The sequence below is a fragment of the Sarcophilus harrisii genome, chromosome 4, assembly GCF_902635505.1.
Source record: "Sarcophilus harrisii chromosome 4, mSarHar1.11, whole genome shotgun sequence".
In the NCBI taxonomy this organism is placed as follows: Eukaryota; Metazoa; Chordata; class Mammalia; order Dasyuromorphia; family Dasyuridae; genus Sarcophilus; species Sarcophilus harrisii.
In genome coordinates, this window is record NC_045429.1 from 28,332,077 (window position 1) to 28,351,821 (window position 19,745).

General features: G+C 55.6%; 1 protein-coding gene across 2 annotated transcripts; it reads left to right on the top strand.

Annotated features, from left to right (window-relative positions):
- Positions 1-3,539: 3,539 nt before the first annotated feature.
- MOB3C (MOB kinase activator 3C) lies at positions 3,540-17,872 on the top strand. 2 transcript variants are annotated; one of them, XM_031969182.1, is made up of 4 exons: positions 3,540-4,900; positions 7,927-9,073; positions 14,832-15,034; positions 15,926-17,872. In XM_031969182.1, exons 2-4 carry the CDS (start codon positions 8,656-8,658, stop codon positions 15,953-15,955), a joined length of 651 nt encoding a protein of 216 aa, XP_031825042.1. In that variant the 5' UTR covers positions 3,540-4,900; positions 7,927-8,655; the 3' UTR covers positions 15,956-17,872. The 2 variants fall into 2 exon arrangements, with proteins under 2 accessions (XP_031825042.1, XP_003767220.2); XM_003767172.4 differs by having other exon boundaries at positions 8,617-9,073.
- Positions 17,873-19,745: the final 1,873 nt, after the last annotated feature.

Sequence of the window (19,745 nt, forward strand, 5' to 3'; positions counted from 1 at the left end):
AGCTAAGCCTTTGTACACTCCAAGACCCCCCTCTCCTTGCCAAGCAGAACCCGGCTAATCTCATCCCCAGGCAGACCTTGAGTGCAGCTTTCACCCCCATCCCCTCCTGGAGCCTTCTCTCCTCCAGGAGAGATCTCCCCCTCCCTCGGATCCTCCACGTTCGCCTCCAGCCCCTTTGTCATCTTGTCCCATGTCCCGGACTTTTCCAGTCTGTCGCATCCTTCCTATAACGGGCTGCTCAGACCCAAGCAGACGACGGCAGATGGGCCATAAGACTGGCCTCCATGTTGGCATTTTGGGTTTTCCCATCAATCAGTTCTGAATGGAGCGCGCTGTCCTGTCCCCCGATCTTCATCTTCCCATCCTGACCCCAAAGACCCCCTGCGGCTCCTTGCATTATTTGGTGTCTATTAGGTGCGAGTCGCTGTGCAAAGGGCTGGAAATAGGAAGAATGGGAAAGCGGACCCTGTTCTCGAGATCACGATCTAAGGAGAAAAATGCTTCTGTACCAGGTAAAGGGGGGCAGTCAGCAGAGGGGAAGAAGCAAGATTAAGGAGGACAGGAGGGGCAGCTGGGGGCGCAGTGGGTAGTGCCACAGCAGGAGGACCTGAGCTCCAACATGGCCTCAGACACTTAATACTTCCTAGTGTGACCCTGGGCAAGTCGCTTAACCCCAACTGCCTCAGGGGGGGAAAAGAGGAAGGAAGGAAGAAAGGAAGGAAGGAAGGAAGGAAGGAAGGAAGGAAGGAAGGAAGGAAGGAAGGAAGGAAGGAAGGGAGGGAGGGAGGGAGGGAGGGAGGAGGGAGGAAGGAAGGAGGGAAGGAAGGAAGGAAGGAAGGAAGGAAGGAAGAAGGAAGGAAGGAAGGAGGGAGGGAGGGAGGAGGGAGGAGGGAGGAGGGAGGAAGGAAGGAGGAAGGAAAGGAAGGAAGGAAGGAAGGAAGGAAGGAAGGAAGGAAGGAAGAAGGAAGGGAGGGGGGAGGGAGGGGAGGGAGGGAGGGAGGGAGGGAGGGAGGGAGGGAGGGAGGAAGGAAGGAGGAAGGAAGGAAGGAAGGAAGGAAGGAAGGAAGGAAGGAAGGAGGGAGGGAGGGAGGGAGGGAGGGAGGAAGAAAGGAAGGAAGGAAGGAAGGAAGGAAGGAAGGAAGGAAGGAAGGAAGGAAGGAAGGAAGGAAGGGAGGGAGGAGGGAAGGAAGGAAGGAAGAAAATTTCCAATATTCATTTCCCCCTGCGAGGCACGGAACGCCGGGCGCCCCCTCCCCTCCCCGGCCGCCCCCTTCTCCCCAGCGGCCCCCAGGCGGAGGCCGCTCCCTGACCAGGCAGGCGGGGGCACCGCCGCTCCCCAGCAGGGGCTCTCGGAAAGGAGCCTCCTCTCTGACCCGGGCCCCAGCCCCGCATGACCCCGGCGGTCCCTCCGCGCGAGCACAGAGAAGAGCCCGAACATTGCCCGGCCCGAGTCCGCCTGCTCTGGGAGTGACTGCGGAGGCGTCTCGGGCAAGGTCGGGGCTCGGCCTGGGGGGGAGAGTTGGCGCAGCGGGCACCGCGCTCCCCGCCCCCGGCCCCTCCCCCACCCGCTACCCCGGCCCCTCCCCCACCCGCTACCCCGGGCCCTGCTCTCAGGGGCCCATGGAGGCCGTAAGCGGTTGTAGGCGGCAGATGTCCCCCCAGCCCAGATCCGCCTCCGGCTCTCACCGCTCCAAATGCCGCCGACAGGGGGCAGACGCTCGGGCCGGGCCCAGGCAGAAGCCGACCGCCCCCCCCCCCCGGGGGGGGGGGAGGGGGGCGGGTCCCACATCTGCGACCACCAGCCTCTTCCTGCAGGGGGCGCCAGCTCGGCTGTGCTCACGGGCGGCCCAGGGCCCTGAGGGAGGCCATAACCCAGCCGAGGCCCGGCGGAGAATCAGGGCCAGGGTCAAGGCCAAGGGACAGGACCGGGGGCTCGGGCAGGGGGCGCTCGGAGCGGCGGCTCGGAGTCAGGAACACTGAGTGCAGATCCAGTCCCGGGCACTGGCCGCGCGTCCGGGGCGAGCCGTTCCCTGAATCTCCCTCAGTCTCCTTGCCTGTGAAATGGGGATAACAATCTCTCCAACCTGTTGTTGGGAAGTTTCTAGAAAGCACTTAGCACAGGGCCCGGCACGAGGCAGTTGCCATAGAAACGTCACTCTTGTTGTCACCGACTTTGGAGCCATCGGCGGGGCTCAAACTGGGGCCGAGACGGAGCCTCTGGGCAGGGCCAGGGTCAAGGTCAGAGGCCAGTGCAGGGTCAGGGTCGGGGTCAGGGTCAGGGCGGGAGCCCAGCAGCAGGGGGGGGGGGGGCGGGGGGGAGGCCCGGGGCGGGCGGGGGGGGGCGGGGCCACAGGAGGGGCGGGGCGAGGTCCCCGACCGGGCCCGGCTGGGCCGGCGCCTAACGGAGAGTCCCGGCGCGGAACAGAGAGCGCCCGGGAGGACAGGCCTCCCCTTGAACGCCCGCTGGCCCCCGCCGGGGAGAGCTCCCCGGGGCCCGCCCCCGCCGGAACCCGCCCGGCCCCTGGGGCCTCGCCCCCCCCCTCCCGCGGGCGGGGGCCCGGGGTCCGACCCTTCGGGGGGCTGACCGAGCCGCTGCGGCACCGCGCGCCCAGGGGCCCCTGCAGGGGGCGCGAGGGGGGCCTGGGACCCACCGGGCTGCGGGGCAGCGCGAGGGGGGCCTGGGACGGGGCCGGGCTGCGGGGCTCTGTGAGGGGGGCCTGGGACGGGCTGCGGGGCGGCGGGGTCCAGGCTCCTTCCCTCAGGAAAGCCCCTTTCTGAGTGCGGCAGAATGGGGTCGGAGGCTGGAGGCGGAGGCCCCGCTGCCAGTCCCGCCTCTGACAGGTCCCTTGGGGCGGTGCCCCCCGGCCCCGGCCCCGCAGAAAGGGGGGCGGGGAGGATTCAGGCAGCACCCCGGGGGGCCCAAACTACGGGGGGGGGGAGGGCCCCCGGAAGGGAGGCCATTGCCCAGGAGGAGCCTGACCGGAGGAGCTTCCAGCAGGCGGACCCAAGTTTAAACCCCCCTGCCCCGGCCCCCCTGCCTGCAGCTGAGGGAGGGGGCGCCTGAGCCAGGGGCCTGGGGGAGTCCGCTCCCCAAGGGAGAAGCCCTGGGGGAGAGGGTTTCGGGGTCCCAGAGGTCTGGGGGGCTGGGGCCGGGAAAGGGACGAGTGGGGCCTAAGAGAGGGACCGTCCCCGGCCCGAGTTTCTCCCCCAGACGAAGCCCTGCTGGCAATTCCAGCAGCTCTGGCACGGGGGCTGCCGGCCCTCCAGGGAGAGCCATGGGCTGGGAGCCGAGCGAGGCACAGCACTCTTTCCTTTTTGGCTTGTTGTTGCTGTCGTCGGGGCTTTTCTTTCTTCTCCTGTGTTTTCTCCTTTGGTCTGGTGTTTCTTGCACAGCATAATGAACGCTGGGTCGGGGCACATGGTTACCCTTTATCCAGTTGTCCGCTGCCTCGGAGAGGGGAAAAAAATTGGAACAGAATTTGGCAAAGGGGATGCTGAAAACCATCTTTGCACAGATTTGAAAAAAAAAAAAAAAAAAAACACTTCTTAAAAAAAGAAAAAAGAAGGAGTCTTGATGGGCCTTTAGAGCCTTACGCCGAGGCCCACAACCCCCTATGGGTCTCGTAGCTGGGTGTGAAGGTCCCAGAATTAGGATCTGCGGTCAGTAAACGCTTGCTTTCTATACCTGCTTTCTATATCTCTATAATCAGGGTCATGTGAAGTTTTCCCGGGGATAACGGGACCCCAAGTGGGAAACGTTCCGTGTTTGGGGAGCTGGAGAAGTTGCCCCGGCGGGGGGACAAAAGGGAGGGGACAGAGACCTCTCTGGGCCCCCTGCGATCCGGGTTCTCAAAGTTGTCCTGGTGGCGGTGGTGCAGGGGACTAGCCTGGACTGGGAGAAGAGAAAGGGAGCAGGGGGGGAGAGGGCGTTGCCAAGGCCTAAGTGAGGCTCTCGCAGAATGGGGTGCAGTGAGTGCCTCTTCCCCGGAGGGTTGGGGCACAAGCTGGATGCTCACTTGTCTGTAATGGTCCAGTGGGGATCCCTTCTTGGATGGGCTGGACCAGCGGCTCTTAAGGTTACTGCCAACTCCCAATTCTGTGAGCGTGGGGAGGGGCTGGTGAAGGCAGGAAACAGGGATTCCCCTCTGAGAGCCGTCTGCTCTCTCAGCTCCCTGAGTCCACACCAAAGCCCAGGGAGGTCCCCGAGCTGCGATCGGCCAATGAGGTTTTCTATATTTTACAAAGGAGGAAACTGAGGACAAAGAAGGCTCACACCCGCCCCAGACTCGCCTTCAAGGTCCCTCAGTCCGTGGTCAATGAGCCCCTGCATAAGCTCTGTTAGACCTGGGATTCAGAGATAAGAATGAGAGCCATTCTCTCGGAGAGCTCCCCTGCTCTGGGCCTTGCTCACACAAAGGCTGCTGGGTCGTAGGAGCAGCGTATTTTAAGCTGAAAACTGCTAGAGCCATTTCATCACCCCCACCCTCCAGGAAAACTGGCCCCTGTCCTGAGGAGGGTTGAGGCTACTGCTTCTCACTTGAGTCCAGTCTCCAGTGCCAGTCACCTCCAGAAGTCCACTGGACCAGGAGTCAGGAAAGAGACCTATTTCTGACACTGCAGAGACTCGGTTTCCCCTGCTGTAAAATGGAGATAATTAGTCTTCACACTCTCTACCTTTCAGAGGTTTATGGGGAAAGTAGTTTATTCACTTCTGTTCTTGCCCCTTCCTCCCTCAAGCTATCAAGTTCATCCTATTCGTGCTCCTGCCCCCTCCCCATCATCCTGGATGTGGCCTTGCCCAAAGCAGCCCAGATAGTCCTGTGTCTGAAGCAGCCGGAAAAAAGCAGCAGCCAGCAGAGCCCCTTCCCACTGGAGTTCATCCCAAGTCCCTCCGCTCCAGGTAGGAGGGCAGCTTCTCTTTCGGGAAGCCCCTTAGGGCCCATTTCCCTGGGACCTCTTTTCCCTGCTTCCTAGGTTCAGTCTCCGGCCCTTTATTAGGTGTCCGTACCTTTGTTCAGGGAAAACAGAGTTGCTTCCTGACCGCAAGTTGAAGGAGAATCAGAGATTGCCCAGGGAGAGGGCCGGGGAGGCTTGAATGTGCTTGCTGACACAGATTCATCTCCCCTTTCTGGGAGGGAAGGAGAAGAGAAAGGAGGGGTTCAGGGCTGTCTCTTAGATAGCAGCTCGTGTGTGTGTGTGTGAGAGAGAGACACACACACACACAGACAGAAACAGACAGACAGACAGATATGGCCTCTGAGTAGGACGGACAGACGAGCCGGTTTCCAGACTAGTCTCAACAGCCCCAAACCACACTCCCGAGAAAAGCGAGGATGACTATTCTAGCTCGGAAAGTACTTTGTTAGTACTGCTGAAGGTCTCTATGTTTCAAAGCACACAAGCCTATCAGTAGCCTGACCCTGAGCATTTCATCTCTGTGTGTTCCCAGCAGGGGCCTCGCGAGGCCATTTGTAAGGGCCCTTTCAGCTCTAAGGCACAAGAGGGGTCACCAGTGGGTAAGACCCCCACACTGTCCCCAGCCTGAATCACTAGGATTCTGTAGAGAGAAGCATCCGGGGTTTGAGGGCTTGGCTTGCTTAAGAGCACTGCGAGGGCCCCAGCCATCCAGGGAAGGACCCGGTATCCCTTAGGGGGGACCAGCCTGAGATCCCCCACCCCCCTTGTATTCAGTGTATCAGGACTGTGCCCTTTGGGCCCCCCAAAGAGGGACCCGAGTGAGCTGAACCCCTGACAACGCCCCCCACCCTGTGCCATGGTTTCAGCACCAATGGGTGCTGACCATGAATCAGATTATCCCTCTGCCTATCTCCCCGGACATCAGAGAACCCACACCCTCGAGAGAGGAGGCCCGGGAGAGGAGCAGCGGCTATTTGGGGGGCCAAAGCCCTCAGCCCTCCGAGAGGAGGGAGTGCAATCCAGATGGGACCTGGAGCTGAGCCACGCAGGGTCGGGTTTGGGGAACACTGATTGGCTGGAGCGCAGTGTCTGAAGGGAAACAAGGCTGGAAAGGCAGACTGGAACCCAATTGGGAAGGGCCTTCCTGCCATTCCCATTCCCTGCTCCTAAGTCCCTTCGACGTGGTCTCCTGGACATCCGCCAACAAGCCAACTGCTTTTAACTGTTATCCCATGTCCGTCCATAGCCTGTAAGTGAAGGCACAGAACTAGAATTAGAAGGCACAATTAAAAATATATTATTAACAAGAATTTATTAAGCACCTACTATATACCAGGGACTGTGCTAAGCACTGAGGATACAAAAAAAGGACAAAAACCCATCATCCCTCACCCTCAAAGAGCTCACGTCCTGATGATGACAAATAAATTATTAGATACACAAAGGACCCAGAAGGAAGGCAGTCCAAGAGGGGAAGGATCAGCCATCAAGGGTTCGGGGAGAAGCCTCTTGCAGAAGGCAAGGCTGGAGTTGAGTCTTGAAGGAAACTAGGAAGCCTGGGTGAGGAAGGAGGATCCCAGGCAGGAGGGACAGCCAGTGCAAAGGCAAGGATGGGGGAAATGCAGCAAGAATGCCCGTGGGAGCTGGATGGCTGCCGATGTAGGAGGGGTATGTTGATAGGTAGGAGTATGTAGGAGAATGTGTAAAGTTAGAAAGGAAGGAAAGAACCAGGTCAGGAAGTATTTTAAAGGTCCTTGGCTCAGAAGACTTCTGTGTTGGAAGCCACTGGGCCTTGGACTTTGATTAACTGGCTCTGGGTCCTCCCTCTGTCCAAGAATATGAGCTGGGGGCTGGCAGGGGTGGGGGGGGGGGAACTGAAGAGAGCCTTCTTTAAATGGATCAGCCTTTGATTTATAAAGGAAGTGAACTGTCCAGCCCCAGAGGCCACAGCTGGGTCTGCATAAAGCCTCTGCAGAGTCACCCACTCCTCCCCAGTCCCCATGACTGGCAGAGCCCAGGGCTGAAACAGTCGCTCAAGGCCAAGGAACAGTTTGAGTTTATGTGAAACCAGGTCCCTTTGCATGAGTGCTGAGCTTGCCCTGGGTCCCTGCTCGGGGAGCTCAGAGAGATGGGGCACCCCCGCTGGCCTGTGCACCCCCGAAAGAGCAGTAGGTAATATGTCGGCCTTACGGGAGCTGCAAACAAGAGCCCTGGAAGCGCTCAGTAACGAATACGAGACAGAGCAAATCCTCAGGTGTCGAAAGGGTCTGATGCTACAGGGGGTGAGAGCGAGGGCAGAGTCCGGGGCTTATCAGGATTCTGCCTCTGAGTCAGGGCTATCAGAGCCGAGAAGGCAAAGGTTGCTTGGGAGGAGGAAGGGAGAGTCCCTCCGGCCAGGCCCCAGGTGTTCCACCCTGGGCACCACAGAGAAGTGAGGGGCACCAGGGGGAGCTTTCTCCAGAAAAAGTGTCTCAGCTGAAGGAACTGGGGGGTTTAGCCTGGGGGAGGAGGGGGAGCCCTGAGAGAGGCCCTGTGGTATCTGGAATCTATGGTGGAGAGAGGGATGTTTTGTTCTCCTGGCCTCAGAGCCAGAACCGGAGCAGAACTTCCCCATGGTGAGCCCTCTCCAAAGTGATGGACAGATGGTGGTTCCTCCCCCAGGGTCTCCCAGCAGATGCTCAGGGAGGGGGCGTTGTAGGAGTAGGTGGCCATTTTCTGGAAGGGCCTTGGTCCCTGCTGTGGCTGGTCTGTCTCCTCTGGCCCCCCCGGACAGCACTGTCCTCAGCAGGAAAGGGGAGGGCCGGTTCCTCTTCTTGGCCCCCAGAGCCGAGCAGGGCTTGCCACTAATTTGCTGAATTAGCATCGTCCTGGGTGAGCCTGTGCTTTCCCACCCCGTCCCCCACTGTGGAGAGCTCAGTCCTTCCCCTTCGCGGCTTCTCCTCTCGGGCCCCTTTCCCCACCTCCCCAGTCTGCAGCCCACACATCCTGCCCAGCTCTTTCCTCTTTCAGCCAGAAAAACCGGAAAAGGCTTTTTGGGCAGAACGTCCCTCCCCAGTGCCCCGGGAATCCCCCGGCCGGACGACGGGATATCCAGGAGGAAGTGTCCCACTGCCAACCCACACAAAGCTGGGGCAGCTGTGGTCAACTGGCCTTTGTGTGCAGTCCCCTGCCTCAGATCGGCCCCCTGGCAGAGAAGCGACGCCCGGTGTCTGGGCCTAGGAGTGCCGAGGGTGGCTGCCCGTGGCCCTGGCCCTAACCCTGCCATATATGGCACTGGGGAAAGCACGGAGCCCGCGGCCAAGGCAGGGTGCCAGCCTGGCCCATTCCCAGACCTGCCGGTGCCCCAGAGGACCCGCTAAGGACAGCAGGGAGGGCTCGGAAGCTGCAGTGACAGTGAACGGGGCAGGCCTTGACTGCACTTGGGAGGCCCTTAGGAAATATCAAGTGTGAATTCAAGCAGGAAACTTCCCAGGGAAAGCTGGGTGGGAGGTCGGTACGGGGGTACAGGAAGGCAGACACTCCCGGGGAAAAAGCTGTGAAAGGAGGTAGGAAGTGCCCAGGCTCCCAGATCCCGGGGATCCATCCCCCCAAGCCCCTCATTGTACAGCGGAGGGAACCGAGGCTGCAGCGGGCCGGGCTGAGGGGCATGAGGGGCCCAGGAGGAGGGGCTCGCCACTCATGGCTCTGTCTGTTCTCTAGGCCAGAGCTGCGCCCGCCCCCGCCCCCCCAGCCCCCGCCATGGCTTTGTGTCTGAAGCAGGTGTTCAACAAAGACAAGACGTTCAGGCCCCGGAAGCGCTTCGAGCCGGGCACTGAGCGCTTTGAGCTCTACAAGAAGGCACAGGCCTCCCTGAAGTCGGGCCTGGACCTGCGGGCCGTGGTGCGGCTGCCACCCGGGGAGAGCATCAACGACTGGCTGGCCGTGCACGTGGTGGACTTCTTCAACCGCATCAACCTCATCTACGGCACCATGGGCGAGTGCTGCTCGGAGACTAGCTGCCCTGTGATGTCGGGCGGCCCGCGCTACGAGTACCGCTGGCAGGACGAGCAGCAGTACCGCCGGCCCGCCAAGCTGCCCGCCCCCCGCTACATGGCGCTGCTCATGGACTGGATCGAGGGGCTCATCAACAATGAGGCCGTCTTCCCCACCCAAGTGGGTGAGTGCCCTGGCCACTGGGGGGGGGGAGGAGGAGAGGACTGGGGGTGTCAGGAAGCCCGGAGGAGAGGGGGCAGAAGGAGGCAGACGCAGGGGGTCCCGGGAGCTGAGCAGGGACAAGGTCCTGCCGGGGAGGCCATGGCCTAGCAGAGACACGACCCTGCCCCCCAGAGCCCAGGAGCTGAACAGGGCAAGGCCCTGCCCAGGGACCCCGGGAGCTGAGCTCCTGGCCTGAGTAGACACAGAGCTTGGGCTCGAGGGAGCTCCCTGGGGGTAGGGCTGTCATGACAGTCCCTGAGTAGGAGACTGGGCCCTGGAGAGGGAGGGTTGGGGATCCTGGGAGGAAAGAACACAGTGATTGTACTCTCCTTCTCATCTTATCTTCTCCGCCCAGAAGCTGGGGCTGTGGTTTAGGCCTTGAATATCTCCAACCCACCCCTGTTGCTGAGGTGTCCCCGACCTTGGTCTGCTGGGGGTGGGGATAAAGGGAATCCCCTAAGGAGAGATACCACAGGCAGAGTAGCTTGTGGGGCCTCAGCCCTGCAGCCCACCCAGCCCAGCTCCCTCTCTGGGCTGTAGGGGCTCCCTGGGCCGGAGTTGATGCAGGCCCTTCTCACTCTATGGCACGACTATAGAAAGACTCCCTTTCCTCCAGTACCTGCCCTTCATATTGTGGCAGGACCATTGGCCTGGCTTGGGTCTTGCCAGTAAGAGCTCCCTAACTTAAGATATTCATGAGCACCAGGTAACCCCCGAGGGTCCTACCTTGAGAAGGAGGAGGGTCCAGGGGAACTCGTAGCTTCCTTCCAGCCTGGAGAATCTCAAAGCCTCTCTGCTCATCCCCTCAAAAAGCAACCCTTCTCATAAGCAATGGAGAAGACATGGGAGAGGCGTGGGGGGAGGAAGAGCTTAGGATCTCAAGAAAAACTTGAGAAAGTCTAGAAATGGCAGAGGGCAGAGTGGGATGAAGTCATGCTGTCAAAGGGACAAGGAGGATCTAGCCTAGAGAACCAAAGAGATACAGGCCAGTGGTGGGAGGAATGCTGCATGGAGTCAGTGCCTTTGCTCATCTTGTAACCTTAGTCAAACTGCTGCCTTTGTCTGGACCTCTACCTTATCTCTAAGGCCACCTGAGTGGCCTCCAAGGTACTTTGCAGCACTTGCTCCAAGAGCCTGGGAAACAGCCATAGCTTCCTGGGGGAGTTACAATTCCTGACAGTGTGGCAGAAGGGGCTTAGAACCAGCAGGTCTGGGATCAATCCTTTGTCTGAATCAGGCCTCCTTTGGAAGACTGGGTTCATTTCTGGGCACCACATTTTAAGGAGGACATTGACCAACTGCCTGGATGGGCAATAGCCTTGAACTCATGTCTTAGGAGGATCTGTTGAGGGAACTGGGAGTGTTTAAGTTGAAGAAAAGAAGCCTCAGGAAGACATGAAAGCTCTCTTGGACATTTGAAGGGCTTTTATATGGAGGAAGAATCAACCTTGTTCTGCTAAGACCCTGAGGTGAAAATTAGGAGCAGTGAAGTGAGAAGGGATGTTATGAAGATGTTAAATTAGTCTAGAAGTCAGTAAGAACTTACTAAAGTAGGCTATCTCTGGAGCTTGCTAAAGTGGATTGGGTCCCCCCAAGAACTTACTAAAGCGGATTGGGCTATCTCAGGAACTTCCTAAAGTAGACTGGGCTATCTCAAGAACTTGCTAAAGTGGATTGGGTCTTCTTGGGAACTTACTAAACTGGATTGAACTATCTTGAGGACTTACAGGATAGATTGGGTTATCTCAGGAACTTCCTAAAGCAGCTTGGGCTATCTCAAGAACTTGCTAAAGTAGATTTGGTCATTTCAGGAAGAAATAAGCTCCCCATCTTTGGAGGCTGGTATGTTACAGCAAAGATTCCTTCTTGGATGGTCCTTCCAGCTCTCAGATTTCATGATTCTGACCTGAGACAGCAAATCCACTCTGCCCCCAGGCCTTGACCCACAGTCTCTTCAAGCTCTGTATCCCTGGTAGAGCCTTAGAGAGTCTCCTCCCATCCATACCAGAGAAGAAGCTCCTATGGGTCAGCCAGTTACAGACCCATGGCACAGGCCCAGGACTCTGCAGGGTTCAGCGTCTCACGTGTTTGGGGTCTAAATTACATTCTCTCTCTTCCTGAGAATGGACAAAACAAGTCATAGAGGAGGCAAGCTCCATGGCGCCCGAGTTCCAGGGACAAGCAGGGAGGAGGGTCTTACTCCCAGCCCCTGGCCGCTGAACTGGTCACTCTTCTCCCCTGGATCCCTCCCTCCCCCAGAAAGCCATCTCCACGTCTCTTTTCTTCCCAGACTGCAAGCAGCTAGCTCTGGGGCCCTTGCTGCAGTGTTACCTCCCTTCCTGTCTTGAACCAATCATGGGCCTCTGTCAGTCACCCTGCGCCTCACCTTTTCCATATAGGTGTTCTGTTACACCCACGAGATAATTGTTCCCCAGGAAACTATGGGTGTAACTGCTTCACTAGGCGATAACAGGGCCCCAGAATCCCCCCTTGGAAAGGACCTCTGAGGTCATCAGTCCCAATGGCATCTCCGGCAGGTGCCATCCAGCCTTTATTTGCATATCTCCCCTGACTGGGAGCTCCCTTCTTGGGAAGGCTGCCCATGTGCTCATGCAACTTGGAGTGAGAGATTTCTGCTTGATAGCAGGAAGGATTTTCTTGCCACTGGTTATAATATGGTGTGGCAGGGACAAAAGCCAGCTTGAAATGAGCCGAGAAAAGACTCGAAATGCTATTTTTTTCCATCTGGTGAATGGGGCGAGGACTTTTATGGTGTCAATTGCCAGTTTGCTAATATTGAAGGGTAGCAACCATTTCAAGCACTTAATATATATTGATAACATGAATGATTTTTTTAAAAGGAATAGTATTTTCACATCATATTGGAGGCACCCATCCCTTTTCAGAGGCAAGAAGTCTAGAAACATCACCCATCGTACATATTTTCATACTTTTTCCAATGTGTTGATCAGTTAGTTTGATTTTCTTTTTCTCTCTTTTTTAAATCTTTGAAAAATTGTTATTTGCTTTATGGGATGACTCTCTGGGAAGGGGAGAGATGGAGGAAACTGCAGTGCTGTAAAAAAAAATCAAAATCAATAAGCATTTATTTTTAAAATATTTTTTAAAAATTATATTGGGAACAATGAGATGATTCAGGCCAATTCCAATGGACTTGTGATGGAGAGAGCCATCTACATCCAGCAAGAGCGCTGCAGGGACTGAGTGTGGACCACAACATAGCATTTTTACCTTTTTTGTTATTGTTTGCTTGCCTTTTGTTTTCTTTCTCATTTTCTTTTCTTTTTTGATCTGATTTTTCTTATGCATCATGAAAATTGTGGAAATATGTATAGAAGAATTGCACCTGTTTAACATATATTTTGGATCGCTTGCCGTCTAAGGGAGGGGGTGGGAAGAGGGAAGGGAGAAAAAATTTGGAACACAAGGTTTTGCAGAGGTGAATGTTGAAAGCTATCTATGCATGTATTTTGAAAAAAAAAAAAAAGTATTGGGAGATAGGATCAAAATAGAGAGAGAGCTCCTCCTAGCTTTTTTTCAGGACTTCAACATCCCTATTTGCGGAATTAGAAGAATGAGATGGAGAAAACAACTCTGCTTTGGGAGCCTGGAGTCTGGTTCAGCTACTCCCCAACCACATTCATTAGGAGAAGAGGTCCTTATGCTGGAGATTACTCTATTGGTCAGTTTAGTTCTGAGAAGTCAGAATGAGTTTATCCCAGATCATATCACAGCAGCAGATTGTGGAAGATGGAGTTATTGAGTAAATTAATCAGAAGCACTTGTTAAGCACCTACTGTGTGCCGTGCACTAGAGATGCAAAGACAGAAACCCCCACCTTTCTCTCCTTTTCTTGGATGACATGGTCTACCTCCCTGGGATTTTCTTCCTTAAGGTTCAGAGTCTGATGGCTTTGTCCTGTGTGTTTGTGTGGGGATAAGTGAGATCCTGTGGCAGCTTCCTGCTCTCCCTTGTCTGTTTATAGGTGATGGGAGTGAGCTGGAATGTGGCCTGGTCTGTTCTGGGCACTGAGGGGACTTACCCATGATGAGAAACAGCCCCAGGCTAGCCCAAAACATGGGAGGATGAGGCTTTCTGGGCTACAACCACAAGGGGCAGTGTGGAGCTGGGAAGGCCATCTCTTAAAGTAATTCTGGGATCATCCAGCTCATGTTTGAAATGAAGGCTATTCTCCTTGAGCCTGATCATTTGTCTGCTTACAGTCCCAGGGGGAAACAGTGGGTATGATGGGAAGTGTTGGGATTGGGAAGTTTGGATTCCAGCTTTGCCGTGAGCTCCCTGCCTGATTGTGACCTTCACCCATTTTGGAGCCCCTGTTCCATCTCCCGTAAAATTAGGAGGCTGTGTGTATACAAAAATATTTATAGCAGCTCTTTTCTTAGGGCAAAGAGTTAGAAATTGAGGGGATGTTCATCAGTTGGGGAATGGCTGAATAAGTTATAGTAGGTGATTATAATGGACTGTGGGAAATGATGAGCAGGATGCTCCCAGAAAAACCTGGAAAATCCTCCATGAATTGATGCAAAGTGAAATGTATACAAAGTAATAATATTGTGGGATGATCAGCTGTGAGTAACTTTGTTATTCTCAGCAATACTGTGATCCAAGCTCACTCTGAAGGATTTATGATGAAAAACGCTATGCAGAAAAAGAACTGGTTGTGTCTAAATATAGATTGAAGCATATTATTTTTTTACTTTATTTTTCTTGAGAGTTTTTTGGGGAGAAGGGAGATTTGTTTTCTATTACAACATGACTTTTATAGAAATATTTTGTGACTTCACATGTGCATTCTCAGAATTGGTGAATGGAAGGGAGAGAATCTGGAACTTAAAGTTTTAAAAACAAATGTTAAAAATTGTTTTACATTTACATTTGGGGGGAAAAAAATCAAACTTAAAATGAGAAGGCAGGATTAGATGTGTCTGAGGTCCCTTCAAATTCCAAATCCATGCTCTCCTGCCATACTTGGCAGGAAGCTATTAGCAGCCTGGAGTAAATGAAAAGATGTTTATAGAAGATTTAGCCTTGGCAGCGGAGGTCTGAGTGGGGCCTTCATTGACAAATCAGCACATTGTTTTTTTCTTCCAGGCCTTGTTTATCTACACTGTTCTTTCTCTTTCGTTCTCTGTTTGTTTGTTTGTTTGTTTGTTTTGCTAAAGCAGTTGCAGTTAAGTGACTTGCCCAGGGTCACACAGCTAGGAAGTGTCTGAGGTTAGATTTGAACTCAGGTCCTCCTGACTTCAGAGCTGAGGCTCTACTCCTAGCTGCCCCATTCTCTGCTTTCAGGATGAAACTGAAAGCAGGATCAGAGGGGCAGTGAGTGGCAGACTGGGCAGGAAGGCTCAGGACATGATCTCCGATTGAGACATTAATGGGAGATGAATTTCTGCCTCTTCTCTTTGTTCAGAATGGGGTGGAGACCCCACTATCCTGGCTTTTCTCCAAGGAAATGAACTTGGACGTGGGGATGGAGTATACATGAGGGGCCTATAATATAGAGATTCAGTGTCCAGAGGCCCTGATGTCCTGTCTTAATGCCCAAGGCTCTGGATGTCCGGAGGTCCGAGGGCCCCAATGTCCTGTCTTAAGGCTCTGGTTCTCCGGGGACCCAGATATCTGCAGGTCAGTATTCCAGGGTTCTAGATTCTGAGCAGTTCTTTCCCCCTTACTTGCAGGAGTCCCCTTCCCCAAGAACTTCCAGCAGGTGTGCACCAAGATCCTGACCCGCCTTTTCCGAGTCTTCGTCCATGTCTACATCCACCATTTTGATGGCATCATCGCAATGGGGGCCGAGGCCCATGTCAACACGTGCTACAAGCATTTCTACTACTTTATCCAGGAGTTCAGCCTCGTGGACCACCGGGAGCTAGAGCCACTGGTAAGAGAGGTCTCCATCCTTGCTCCTACACAGGCCTCCTTCCCCATCCTGTCTATTTCTGCAGGGCCTTAAGGCTTACAAGTCCCCCCACCCTTACCCCAGGTTCACTATTATTCCCATTTCATGGAGGGGGAAAGTGAAGGCCCCAGAGCCACCCTTTGTACCTGGGCCTCCTGCCCATCAGGCCCATTGCCTCCAGCTACTTCTCACTTCCAAGGCTAACTGCAGGAGCCCCATCGTTCTGGGGGAGGGCTCTACCCCTCTCTGGGCTCTGTGCCGTCCTCCTCCTTAATACCATTCTCTTGCCCACCGAGGGAGGGCGGGCCTCCTCTCCAGGTCTGTGCCGGTTCGTGGTTCTATCTCAGGTCTTTGGCTGCTCTACGCAGGACTTGCTGGTATTGGGGCGGGGGGTTGCTGTAAGAAAGCCTAGAGCAGTGGTTCTCAAAGTATGGTCTAGAGAATCCTGCGGATCTCAGACACCCTTTTAGAGGGTCTACAAATTCAAAATTAGTTTTTATTTTCAATATGGTAAATGTCTATAAATATAACCCAGACAAACAAAAACGCTTTGGAGAGATCTTCAATAATTTTTAATAGGATAAAGATACTGAAAACGAAAGTTTGAGAACCACTATATGAAATTCTGATGGCACCGAGTAGATAAGCAGGGATGAAGAGACCATTGTTATCTACAGGGAGCCTTCCTGTGATGTTTTATGGCCACAGACCTTCACTGGGGAGTTGCCCCCGGGGAAGAGAGGCCATCTTCTCCTGAGAGGAATGCAGGGGGTGGGGGAGGAATGCAGGGGAGGGGGCGAGAAGAACGGGCTTTGGGCCCAGGGGCTTCTGGATCCCCAGACCTGACCCTTGTCCCTGTTTTTGACGTTCCAGAGAGAAATGACTGAGAGGATCTGTCACTGAGCCCCCAAGAGCCCGGGGAAGATGCTGACCTTTGCCTGGAGCGTCCTGGACTTTGGTGGGGAAAAGGCCATCGCCCCCGTGACTGTGGCCACGGAGAGACCCAAGCCACTCTCCTCCTCTGGGGCCCCTCCCCCAAGGCCCCCAAATACCAGAGCTTCTTTTCTAGATTCCACCCCCACCCTCCTGCTGGAAGGAGGTTGGGAAGGAATCAGAAGAAAGGCAGAACAGGGACACTTCAGAAACTGCTGGGAGGGAGGGTGTCACGAAGCTGAAGTTCCTTCAGGAGACCCTCCCTCACCTTTACCCCGAGCCAGACAAGGCCCCAGAGCGTCCCCAGGGAGGCTGACCTTGGGTAGGATTAGAACCGGAAATTCTCGGGCCTGAGCTAGGAGGGCCCCGAACGTCATCCTGTGAGATCACCTGCCTTCAAGGCTCTGTCCGTGAATTCAAGGCATTTATTAAGCACTTGTGGTATGCCAAGGACAGAGCTGAGGGCTGAGGGTGTCTGGCTGACCGGCTCCCCTGTGTGCTCCTGCCCTGTGTGACTCCCCGGCCCCACGCGTCAGAGCCGAGGGCCTCGTGCACACGGGCCAGTGAGGGAACATTTCACCACTTTTGGGGGGGGCACCATTCCTTCCCCAGGGAGGACCCCCAGGATTTGGAATTAAGAGGTAGCTCAGTGGACAATTGGGACCCTGGTCCTGACCCCCCGAAGGTCTCCCACGTGATGCCAGTTCCTACAGGAGTCACCTTGTCCATCCTCTGGATCCAGGCCCTCCCTGTGATGGGTGGAAGGCCCTGCTGCTCGTTAAGAGCCCGTCCCTTCCCACCTCCAGAAGGCATTTTTGGGGATCACCCACAACCCCCTGGCTCAGCAGGCCGAGCTCGCATGTAATGAGACCTGCTGCTGCTTTTTGGCAAGATGGAAGCCGTCCCCCGGGAGCCCTTGCCCAAAGCCGCTCTCCGGCTGTCAGGGCAGCCCTTGAGAAGCTCTTTGGACTGAAGAGATGGCTCTTGGATCCTTCCCCAAAGCTGGAGCAGATCCAGCCTCTTGTGGCAGCCCTTCTGGGAAACCTCTCGCCTAGGGTGCTCTGTGCCTGAAACTGAAGGGCTACCCGTGAGAGGAACGCGCAAGAAGGATGGAGGAGGAAGGATGATGGAGGATAGATGACAGAGGAAGGATGATGGAGGATGTTTCCTCCCATGTCCTCCCTCCCAGTCATTCTGGGCTTTCATGCCCATGCTTCCTTCACACTGAAGACCCGGGGTCTCAAAAGGGAGAGAATGGGAGAGGCCCGGGGCCTGTTGGGGATGCCCGAGCTCCCCCTGCTGCCGTCCCACTCCATGCCAAATGGGTGCCACTGAGCCCTGCAGCCACTCGCCTCTGAACCCCCCTACCCCCATCTCTGAGCCAAAACTTGGGGGGGGGGGGGTGAGACAGAGGAAGCCAGCCCCTGCCCACAGGAAGCTTCCAGCCTTCGTTTCTCAGAACGCAGGCTCTCCTTCATCCGCCCACCTTGTCAATTCTGATGGAAGCTTTGCCGAGCCATTCTGAACCAAGGCGGGGCCCCACCACCACCTGAGACCTGAGCCTCATTGACTGTTGCCATTCCCAGAAACGCTTCATTCTGAAGACATGGAAGGGGTGGGGGAGGGAGGGAGGAGAGGAGGGCAGCAACCTATGGTCTGAGTCTAGAGGGGATTCTGGGAAGCCTCGGCTTCTCTGCCCCCTACCTCACCCCGGCACCCAGTGATCAATCAGTGATTGGAATCTCCCTGTGCTGGGCTCACTGCTGATCCACTGGGAAGGGGAAATTATTTTTTTAAGTAAAGGGAAAGAGTGGATTGTTTTTATTTTAAACAAAGAAAAATAAAGAAGAAAGACGGCCTTTGTCTGGCCAGATGGGCTCCTTTGATGTCCAGAGTTTTAAAAAGCAACAACTACCACACCCTGGGGGAGCCGCAGCCTGAGAGCCCTGGCTCCAGGCCCTAGCCCGGGCTGGGCCAGCAGAGAGGGTCCCGGGGCTCTGACTTCGGGGCCTCCACAAGGCTGGGAAGAACGAGGCCCTGAGCTCCCCTAGGATTGCTGAGCCCATTAAGGCTTCTGAGCTCTGGGGGGACAAATTTAGAAGAGAGAACGGACCCGGCCTTGCCCCCGAGACTGACCCAAGGCAGGCTCCAAACCGGCCAGAACTGGCCCTTCCTGATCCCTTTTGGGGCCTGCTCTAGGCTGGGGGACTCAGCAGTGCCGAGCCCATGTTTGCTCCCCCTCTTCAGGGCCCAGGGGGGCCTCTCAGCCAGCCCCACCCAGGGTGCCTGGAAGTGCCTCTGGGAGTGCCGGGAAAACCAAGCCCCAGAAGCTGGGGGCTGGAAGGGGCCAAGATTCCCCCCCCAACCTCCACATCCCTGACACTTCCAACCATCCCTGGATCCCAGCTGGGCTTTTTCTAGGAAAGTTCTCCCAACCCGTGATTAGCTCATCCTCCAACAGCTGTGGCCTTCTGGGACTGAGCAGAGCCAGAACAGCCGTCAGCCCGAAGGCAGATCCCCAGACCCCCACCCCGGGACAATAAACATTTATTAAGTACCTACTATGTGCCAAACATTGTGAGAGTCAGAAAAGCAAAATATGGTTCCTTCCTTTGAGGACCCCCCCCCCCTGATCTAAGGGCCCTTAAAGCCTGCTGTTGCCCTCCCCAGCTTTCTGGTCCCAATCCCCCCAGTACTGTTAGATTCAGTGCCGCTGGTCTCCTGCTATTGCCCGAATGAGACACGTTCGTCTCCCAGCTCCAGGCATCGTCACTGGCTGTGTCCCCTGCCTGGGATGCCATCCCTCTTCATCTCGGCCTCCCTTCTTCCTTCTGTCCCAGTTCAGATTCCTCCTTCTTCAGGAAGCCTTTCCCAGTCCTGATTATTGCGAGGGCCTCCCCTTTGTTTACGATTCTAAATGCATCCTGACAATGGCTTCTCAGAATCCATTTGTTCTGCGCCTTTGGCCTGGAAGCTCCTTGCGGGCAGGTGCTGTCTGTTATCTGTCTCTGCATATCTAGCACTTAGCACAGTGCCAGGCACATAGTAGGTCCTTAATAAATGGTTGTTGACTAATGAGACACAGAGAGAAAGAGGGTGTTAGTGGGAGGGAGGAAAGGAGGGGCTGAGAAAGCAGGAGTCAGAGGGAGAGAAGGGGGAGAGGAGAAAAGGGGAAGAGAAAATAAGGGAAGGAGGGGGGAAGCGGGATACAGAGATGGAAGAAGAAGGGGAAAAGAAAGGGGAGGAGGAGAGGGAAGGAGGAAGGCAGAGAGAAAGGGAGGGAGAAAAGGAGAGTGGAGGAGAGAGAGAGATAGAGGAAGAAGTGGAAGAGAAAGGGGAGGAAGAGAGCAGGGAGGAGGAGAAGGAAGGAAGGAGCAGAGACAGGGAGGAGTGAGAGAAAGGAGAGACAGAGGGATCTGGGGTTTCGCCTGGGGGGATGCTCCCCCCTTTTGTCCTCTCAGAGCAGGGGGTCACGGAGTCTTGGAGGCTCTGAATTCTAACTGGCCCAGCAAGCACCGGAAGCAGAACTGACCTTTCTGCTCCAGAGCTGCCCCTCTCTCCTCTGTAGCCACTATGATGAATGCACTGAGGGGCCAGGGAATCTCCCTCCCCTTCACCCCACCCCTGTCTCTACCCCCTGCCCCCGAGGGCTGGGGAGCATGAGAAGTAGCAGCATCTTCCCCAAAGCCAAGGGGGTTAAACCTCAAACTAGGCCAGCGGAAAAGCACCGGCCGGAACCTCATGACTTACTTTGTGCTGA

Coding starts and splice junctions, on each gene's coding strand:
- MOB3C (XM_031969182.1), top strand. CDS start 8,656: ATGGCTTTGTGTCTGAAGCAGGTGTTCAACAAAGACAAGACGTTCAGG. Junction 9,074..14,831: donor CGTCTTCCCCACCCAAGTGG/GTGAGTGCCCTG, acceptor CCTTACTTGCAG/GAGTCCCCTTCCCCAAGAAC. Junction 15,035..15,925: donor ACCGGGAGCTAGAGCCACTG/GTAAGAGAGGTC, acceptor TTGACGTTCCAG/AGAGAAATGACTGAGAGGAT.